This window comes from Triticum aestivum, chromosome 1B (genome assembly GCF_018294505.1).
Source record: "Triticum aestivum cultivar Chinese Spring chromosome 1B, IWGSC CS RefSeq v2.1, whole genome shotgun sequence".
Lineage (NCBI taxonomy): Eukaryota > Viridiplantae > Streptophyta > Magnoliopsida > Poales > Poaceae > Triticum > Triticum aestivum.
Genome location: NC_057795.1, coordinates 50,991,094 through 51,000,492, shown reverse-complemented (window position 1 = coordinate 51,000,492; position 9,399 = coordinate 50,991,094). Strand labels below are relative to the sequence as shown.

At 41.7% G+C, this 9,399-nt stretch overlaps 1 protein-coding gene across 2 annotated transcripts; it reads left to right on the top strand.

Moving 5' to 3' along the window:
- Positions 1–2,180: 2,180 nt before the first annotated feature.
- On the top strand, positions 2,181–7,737 carry LOC123106118 (putative potassium transporter 12). 2 transcript variants are annotated; one of them, XM_044528334.1, is made up of 10 exons: positions 2,181–2,618; positions 2,843–3,108; positions 3,413–3,638; positions 4,185–4,430; positions 4,506–4,556; positions 4,857–5,117; positions 5,213–5,265; positions 5,337–5,451; positions 5,611–5,865; positions 6,599–7,737. In XM_044528334.1, the coding sequence occupies exons 2-10, from the start codon at positions 2,989–2,991 to the stop codon at positions 7,621–7,623; spliced, it is 2,352 nt and encodes a 783-aa protein (XP_044384269.1). In that variant the 5' UTR covers positions 2,181–2,618; positions 2,843–2,988; the 3' UTR covers positions 7,624–7,737. The 2 variants fall into 2 exon arrangements, with proteins under 2 accessions (XP_044384269.1, XP_044384277.1); XM_044528342.1 differs by lacking the exons at positions 2,181–2,618; positions 2,843–3,108 and having other exon boundaries at positions 4,185–4,228; positions 4,314–4,430.
- Positions 7,738–9,399: the final 1,662 nt, after the last annotated feature.

Sequence of the window (9,399 nt, the reverse complement as noted above, 5' to 3'; positions counted from 1 at the left end):
GCTTAGCGATCTACAAGGGTATGTAGATGCACTCTCCTTCCCCTCGTTGCTAGTTTCTCCATAGATAGATCTTGGTGACACGTAGGAAAATTTTGAATTTCTGCTACGTGCCCCAACAAGAATGAGATGGATCAAATCTTGGTTTGGATCCATCCGAACTCTGACAGCCTGAATACTTAGCTAATCTATTTGTGCACATGTGAATGAAGTTATCCCAGTGGTACTCAGCCTACACGCGAACCTGTCGATCGCGTGTGCGGGAGAAGCGGAACCGTGCAGTTCGATCGGGGCTGCCAGGCGGGATCGGGTCCGCGGACGTTGATGAGATAGGGTGGCAGTTTTGCAATCTGCCACACGGTTGCCACATACATATTTCGTATTATTATTAACTTATTTATCAAAAGTCCATCCTATATTAGAAAAAAATTAGTACATTAGAAAATCTTCGATGTATATTTAAAAAATGTTCAACATGCATTAAACACATTCATTATATATTAATAAAATATTTATTGTACATGAAACCTATAAAAAGAAAGGGAAAACCAAAAAGGAAAAACCAGAAAAAAAGGAAAACCAACAAAAAAGTTGGAAATTAAAAAAACAGCTAAAGGAAGAAAAGAAAGGAAAAAACGGCTCCATCACGACAGTGAACGGCAAAACAGACGGGAATGGGATGGTGGTGGGTGGCGAACAAAGCGAATAGTGGAAAAAATGTGGGCTTTCGCACGGAGACTAGACTGTGGTGGAATTGTTCAAATGTGCCAGTTCGGCCTTCGTTTTGCTTGGGTCCGTGTAACCGACGCCTACATGGCAGATATCCGGACGGCTGCAAACCTCCCCCAACATTGCTTCCAGTTTGCAGGATTTCAGATGTTCGGACCGAGCCACAAACGCTTTGATGCACAACGTTGGATGGCTAAAAGTGTCTGGTCTGCACGGTCCGGACAGTTAGGGCCGATTTGGTGCACGGCGTTGGAGTTGCCATAAGAGCAAATATAACATACTGGTGTAAGGGATAAGGACTACAATATTATATTCTTGTTGAGTTGAATGTGAGAGAATAGAGAGTGAAGGAAATCGGGTTGTAGATTAAGAGTCAACAACAAGGAGGGTCCAAGAAATATCATGAGTTGAGATGTGCCATGTATTAACAAAGTAGTACTTATTTGCAACTAACTACTTCCTCTAATATAAGACATTTTAGATCACTAATTGTTGGAGTCATCCCCATGATAATAGCCAACATGTATAATACTGCCTCTGTAAAGTAATATAAGACATTTTAGATCACTATACATGTTGGCTATTAAGTTGGCTATTATCATGGGGATGATTCCAAACAATGAGATGGGAGTACGAGAGATGCTGGATCTAGCTAGGCGCAAGTGTGACACAACAAGTTTTACAAGTTTGAACCTCTCTCCGAAGAGGCAACAACCCTACGTCTCGAGCTTTGGGCCTTTTTTCTTAGTGTATGATGGGGATTGCAATGAGATGCGACCCCTTGTGTACGAGCTTGAGAGCGGCTTATATACAGTGCACCAAACCTTTAGCTTCTGCCGTTAGAGGGGATTAAAGTGTTACATCGATTAAACCCACTACAAATTATAATTGATGGAGTTAACACATATGTTCCACTATCATCTTGACGCCTCAGCTATCTATGTTGGTTGTTCAGCTTCATTCACCCCAAGTAGTTTACATATCCGACTAACTTCATCTGTCCGATTACCTCAAGTTCTAGTTCGCTCGAATAACAAGAACCCCAAGGCCGCCCGAGTGACCTCCTAGACGATTGAAGATTGATGTAAGTATATATCTCATGTATGGTCCCTATGGTTTCACCTATAATCCATATCCTTCAAACTCATCCTCTTTCCACGCCTTGGCCCACCGGCCAGCACGGTAAAAGTCCGTATCAGATGGGTGAAAAGGATTGTAGCCGGCCAAACTATGCACCACACTGAGCCATACCGTAATTAAAGATTTGTCGAATCATACAAACTAGTCTTCATAGAGGCTTGTATTCAAGTACAATTCAAAAAATTGTATTCAATTCAGTTCAAATGAGAGAGCAAAACATTTTATGGCACGAATCCCACAACAATAGCCAGTCTTCAGATTGAGCAGACCAGGTGGTCGCCGTGTTGAGGAATGAGGACGGCCGCACTCTCGTTGACTCGACTAGTACTACTGCAATAAACCACCGCGAGCTAGGTTTCCGAATCGCTCTGCTTCCACTCCTCCTCGTGCTCGCTCCCAGTGTCCGTTCCGCCGCCACCTGAGGCCTGATCCGAGCATTGCCCGCACCGCCGCCGGGAGCCCGCGTGCCGGCTCCGCCTGAGCCCACGGGCCACCATGGGAGGCCGCCGTCCTTGATTCATCGCCTCCCGCCACCGCTCGATTCCTCGACCTCCACCGGTGCCGCCGCTCGATTCCTCACCTCCGCCAACTGCCGCCGCCGCCGCCGCCGCCGCCGTTCGAGTCCACGGGGGACGAACAGGCGGGCGGCAGACGGCTGACCCGGGCTGCCGCCGCTCAATTAACCCGGGGGAGGGGAGGGGAGGGGCTGCTTCTCCCCAATCGCAGACAGAGCACCGAACTGAGGGTTTGAGGTATGCCCATTCTCCTGCTACCTCCTGCCCATTCGTTGTTGATGCTAAACAAATTTCCCAACGGCCAGCAAAGACGCAATTTTGTGGTCTTTCCGGGGTCAGACAGGGGGTGACTTTGCTGTAGAGATTTGAAGCGGCATTCTGACTTGGATCATTTTTCGCTTTCTTGGTCATTCTTCAAAGATTGGCGTTTGATTAGAGCAACGGGACGCTCGTATTTTCAGGATTGCGAGTGAGAGATTGAACAGCTGTGCTTGATTCTGGAGTTCTTTTGGTTAGGCTGGAAAGGCTTTTTGTTCTGTTGTGCTGCTGCAAAGACCGATCTGGGCCATTGGGAAAGTTCCTGGTGTTTTGAGCTTGAAGGAGGCTGATGGCGTCAACATCAGATATCGAGATGACGAACCCCGGGAGCATTTGGGAGCTCGATAAGGATCTTGATGTGCCCATGGATGAGGAGGCTAGCAGGCTCAAAAACATGTACATAGAAAAGGTCTGTAAGTACATTTGGATACTGATACTTGCATACTGAATTTTATATTATACTATTTCTGTAAGCTCTGCTTTCGTGAATAGAGAGTATCTCATATGTCTTTTTGCATCCATCTGAAATAAAGTTGAATGCTTCTTTGGTATCAATGATAGTGTTGAATTGATAGTAACTGGCACTATATTTTTTTAATATAAAGAAGACCAGGGACCATATCTTACTTGGTGTAAACTGTGATTTCCTCTGTATCTCTGTCATGTTCTTGCCCTTTCTGAAACTAAAGTGACTCTTCCTTTTGTTCATGCAGAAGTTTTCATCAGTTTTGTTACTAAGGCTCGCATTTCAGAGCCTTGGTGTAGTCTTTGGTGACTTAGGTACATCGCCATTGTATGTTTTCTACAATATATTTCCGCATGGGGTCGACAATGACGAGGATGTTATTGGAGCTCTTTCGTTGATCATTTACACCCTCACGCTCATTCCTCTGATGAAATATGTTTTTGTTGTCTTACGGGCAAATGATAATGGTCAAGGTGAGATGTCATATTCTCGCAAGCTTACCCATATTTGCTATTTTTATGATTGTTTGGGTATTTGCAAGAACATGAGTGTAATTGTAGAAAGGATAGTTCTTAAACATTTGCACATGTAGTTAATTGGAGTTTAGCATGTGCAAGTGCAAAGTTTCTGTAACTTTACCATTTTATTTGATGGGCAAATGTAGAATCATACACTGTCACACAACAAAAATTATGGTAGAATTTCTCAATGGGTTAAAGATTCAATGTAGTATAGCATGGGTGAATGCAAAGATTCTGCAATTTTATCAATTGATTAGGTTTGTATACTGGAATCTATTTACATGACAGCATTATGGTGATTAAATTTGTATCAACAAGGATTAAACATTCTACACCACAATTATCGGTGCACAACACTTTACTAATCATGAATATCTTGAGAGATGAAGTACAGAGCGCATTTTATTTTGTGCTGGGGCAACAGTTACTTAACTGTCTCCTTTGGTTTCTTAGTTTGTTTGCACAACTTTAAGCTAACAACTTTATTTTTATTTACAGGTGGCACTTTTGCTCTTTATTCTCTACTTTGCCGGCATGCAAAGGTCAGCACTATACCCAATCAACATAAGACTGATGAAGAACTAACGACATATAGCCGACAAACTTATGAGGAGAATTCGCTTGCAGCAAAAGTGAAGAGATGGCTAGAGGGACATGCATATAAAAAGAACTGTCTTCTTATTCTTGTTCTTATTGGTACCTGTACTGCCATTGGAGATGGGATCCTTACTCCTGCTATATCAGGTATTTGGCAACATAGTTTTGCCCAAGTAATACAACTGGAACTTGGATCGTAACTTTTATGTTCATGTTCTGCAGTTCTCTCTGCAACAGGTGGAATACGAGTTCAGAATCCGAAGATGAGTACAGGTAAATCTGTTCTTTTATATGATTATCTTTGCGCAAGTGGTGTGTGGGCAATTCTGCTTAATTCTTTAAGCCGAGCTTGTATGGTCTGTGGTGATACTACATAACAACGTGAACTTGAGCGTAATGAGAGGAAGAAATCAATGTCTGTCATATATCTAAAAAGATCCATAGGCAAACATTGTGAATTTCAGTAGCTAGACTGATCCAATCATTTTTATTGTGATCTAGCGAGGAACACTGAGTCGTTGTTCTAGTATTGTTGTGAAATCTTTTGATATTTGTTTCTTCAATATCTGACAGATGTGGTTGTAATCGTTGCGGTGACCATATTAATCGGATTATTCAGCATGCAGCACTATGGTACAGATAAAGTTGGGTGGCTCTTTGCACCTTTAGTGTTCCTTTGGTTTATTCTTATTGGGAGCGTCGGGGCATTCAACATACACAAGTATAACAGTTCAGTTCTAAAAGCATATAATCCAGTCTATATCTACCGGTTTCTCCGACGAGCGAAGTCTGAGATCTGGACCTCTCTTGGAGGAGTTATGCTTAGCATCACAGGTCATTAGCAATTCTCATATGCGTTCCATTGATTAATCACATTTTGGAGTGATCATGAGAAGCAGGAGAATTACCTGTATCACCTTTCTTTTCAGGGACCGAAGCATTATTTGCTGATCTATGTCATTTCCCTGTATTGGCTATTCAGGTAGTGAGAACCTTCATTCAATCAATTATGATCGATATATTGCTTTGATAAGTAATAATATCTATGTGCAGATTGCTTTCACGTTAGTGGTGTTCCCTTGCCTTCTTCTTGGGTACACTGGGCAGGCTGCTTATATTATTGTCCACAAGGATCATGTAGTTGATGCCTTCTATCGCTCCATTCCAGGTCCCCACACACAAAATTACCATTTTATGTCAAGAAACATTATCAATGCATCATGTCCATGATGTACAGATTGACATAGTGCATATCCCACCATTCTTACTGTTTACTAGTGCTGTATGCACTATGATATACTCATGGTAAGATGATTGATCACTGCAGATGCCATATATTGGCCAGCCTTCGTCATTGCAACACTTGCAGCAATCGTTGCAAGTCAAGCCACCATATCTGCTACGTACTCGATTATAAAGCAGGCTCTTGCGCTGGGCTGTTTTCCCCGTGTCAGTGTTGTGCACACCTCAAAAAAATTCCTTGGGCAGATTTACATCCCTGACATCAATTGGGTACTTATGATTCTTTGCATTGCTGTGACTGCTGGATTTAAGAACCAAATCCAGATCGGAAATGCATACGGTGAGCTTTACTTTTCACAGCTTCTTTTGCATCTCTGAACATATAACGGAATAGGGAGAACAAAGGTTTGTTATTTCTCTTTTCTACGCTACTCGCTTCAGTTTTTAAGTTAATCAAGTTTTCACTTTGCTGTGAAACAGAGGATAGCTAGGGTATCTTTCATTTGACTGCTGGACAAACAGAATCAACATTTTTTAACATTATATGCCAGACCTTTGTCGCACAATATGTCCAGTGCATTCGATTCTACAATAATTGAATAAAAGAAATGACCGAAGTAAGAACTGATAGCTGGAGAATCCTAACTGGACTTTCAATCACCATGGATTGTAATGTTTGATTCAGGCTAGCCTAACATTTACTATGTTTCCAAGCTTAGTCTAAGCTAAATTAGGTTTCTATGTTTCTCTCTATTAATGTGTTATGCTTTCAACTTTTATGCTCCCCTCCATGAAGGTGGCATGCCTGACCTGGGGTATCGTTTTGTCTCATTGACAAAGCCTGCCATGTCCCTATGGTCTAAAAATTAGGTTTCTTTTCTGAGAAGTCAAGTGGGCCAGCATCAACTAGTGAGCAGTAGCACTTAACAAAAAAAAAACTGAATTTTGTTAAGAACCTTTTGTGAATTGGCAACTAATAAGCTTCTGAAAGCAAGTGGAGCTGAACCTTTATAATGCACCCTGCATTCCACAGATTACGCCCTACTTATTTGCATGTCATGCTATCTGAACAGGCACAGCAGTTGTGATAGTTATGCTGGTAACGACGTTCCTCATGGTCCCAATAATGCTGCTAGTATGGAAGAGCCACTGGATCCTTGTTGTCACCTTTCTCGTGATCTCGTTGATGGTGGAGTTCCCATACTTCATAGCATGCATCAATAAGGTGGATGAAGGTGGTTGGGTGCCACTTGCTGTTGCAATCACCTTCTTTATCATCATGTACGTGTGGCATTTCTGCACCGTGAAGCGGTACGAGTTTGAGATGCACAGCAAGGTTTCCATGGCCTGGATTCTAGGGCTTGGGCCGAGCCTCGGTCTTGTTAGGGTTCCTGGGATCGGCTTTGTGTACACCGAGTTGGCAAGTGGCGTTCCACATATCTTCTCCCATTTCATCACCAACCTCCCTGCCATCCACTCCGTGGTTGTCTTTGTGTGTGTCAAGTACCTTCCGGTGTACACTGTCCCAGTTGAAGAACGGTTTGTCATGAAGAGGATCGGGCCAAAGAACTTTCACATGTTCCGCTGTGTCACGAGGTACGGGTACAAGGACATCCACAAGAAGCATGACGACTTTGAGAAGATGCTTCTTGACAGGCTCCTGGTCTTTGTCAGACTTGAGAGCATGATGGATGGCTATTCTGATTCTGAGGACTTCACCATGACGGAGCACAAGGTCGAGAGACCGGCTAACGCACTGCTGATGAGCGAAAAGGCTGGAAGCGACCTGAGCTACTCATCACATGATTCCTCCATTGTGCTGGCCAAGTCGCCGCTAACAGGGAACAACAGCCTAACAAGGTATTCCAGCCAAACATATGGCGACGAACTGGAGTTCCTCAACAGCTGCAAGGACGCCGGCGTCGTGCACATCCTCGGCAACACCATTGTCCGTGCGCGCAGGGATTCAGGAATCATCAAGAGGATTGTTGTGGATCACCTGTATGCCTTCCTCAGGAAGGTCTGTAGAGAACACAGCGTGATATTCAATGTTCCTCATGAAAGCCTTCTCAACGTAGGCCAGATCTACTATATCTGAACCTTTTCTTTTTGTTCTTTTGGTTCTGATTCAGAGTGAGCAGTACTGCACTTGTGTAGGTCAGGTGAACATTGTAAATGGCCAGTTATCAAGTGAGCCTCATTCATCATTTTATTCTTGGCAGAAAGCTTTAATTTTGCAGATGGTGTGCTCACAATAATCTTTCCCTGTAAAAGGAAGAAGGAAAATCCAAATGCATGTTTACCATAAGACTGGTAAAAGATGTTGCCTGACAGGATAACACACACTGCTCTTGATATACGTCATGCAAATGCCTTTTTTGGTAAAAAATCTGAATACTTTTGGTATGCAAGATGCTCGGGTGCGCAATGTTTATGGAAAGGGCGGTGTTCGAACAATCGAGGAGCTCATGGCAAAAAAAAAAAAAAAGCTCTCAACAGTGCATTTTATCAAAGTTTCTTAGAGACCTGAAATTTGTTTTTTTGCCGAGAGCTCCTTGAATGTTCTAACATTATGAAAATTTGCATTCACCTTGCGTACCCGAGCATGCCAAAATGTCAGTATTTTTTGATTTTCTTTTTTGCTATTTTTAACAATTTTACTACTCATGCATGGGGAGTATGTGAGCCCGAGCTCCAGATCGCTGCTCTCAGATCATTATCAACTTTACTTAATTCATTTTGTTCTAAGAGCTGATGTACTTTGTGTCACTGGTCAAAAAGTCTGGTTGCTTAAGGAAACAATACAAGGAGTTCACCAAGGAAGTCAAAATGTAGAAATATTATATGTTAAGGAACAAAGAGCATTCTATAAAATCATACTTAAAAGATATAAATGAAACACATGAAGCATTCTATAAATCTATGAAGGGCTATCTCATACTAGCATGGTTCTTAAAGAAAAAGAAAAACACAAAGGACATAAATCATGTGAACAAAACAAAAACCGAGGTATACCGATAATTGTTGAAGAAGAAAGATGGGATGCCAACCGGGGCGTCCCCAAGCTTAAATGCTTGAGTATCCTTGAAATATTTACTTGGGTGTCTTTGGACATCCCCAAGCTTGAACTCTTGCCTCTCTTTATTCTTCTCACATCGGTAACTCCTCGTTCTTCGAACACTTGATCCACACAAAACTTAACAAAAACTTTGTGAGATTCGTTAGTATAATAAAGCAAATCACTACCTTTAGGTACTGTTGCAAACTCATTCCAATTTCATATTAGCACTATATCTACTGTATTCCAACTTCACCGTGGTTCATAACCCCCGATACTACCCATAGATTCATCAAAATAAGCAAACAACACATAAAAAATAGAATCTACAAAAAATAGGACAGTCTGTAGTAATCTGGAAATTTCGTATACTTCTGTAATTCCAAAAATTCTAAAGAATATTGACAATTTAAACAATTTGTACAGAAGAAAGTTGCAAAACGTTTCAGACCCATTTGACTTTCCAGTAAAAAAATGTAAATTCACGCGCTACAGCCAAAGTTTCTGTTTTTGTACTGCACATAGTAAACAAGCACTTTAATCATCCTAAAACCAAAGCTTGGCACATTATTTTTATAATACAAAGGATATATACAAGGGGATAATTATTTACAGAAAAAATTCCATGAAAAATTCTACATTGTTTCCATGAGCATGAACACAAGTGTCCAAGGTCGACCCTCACTTCTCCAATGCATAACTTTCCAATCACTTCTCTTTTTGAAAAAAAGTTTTTAGGCATAAGAGGCAAGTAACTTTTTTGTATTTTCATTCTTTAAATTTTGTTTTTGTATGTTTAACCTACAACTAAACAGA

Excerpts from the sequence above, each read along its gene's own strand:
- LOC123106118 (XM_044528334.1), top strand. The coding sequence starts at position 2,989 with ATGGCGTCAACATCAGATATCGAGATGACGAACCCCGGGAGCATTTGG. Across the intron at positions 3,109-3,412 it reads AAAACATGTACATAGAAAAG|AAGTTTTCATCAGTTTTGTT; the intron begins GTCTGTAAGTAC and ends TTGTTCATGCAG. Across the intron at positions 5,452-5,610 it reads CTTCTATCGCTCCATTCCAG|ATGCCATATATTGGCCAGCC; the intron begins GTCCCCACACAC and ends TGATCACTGCAG.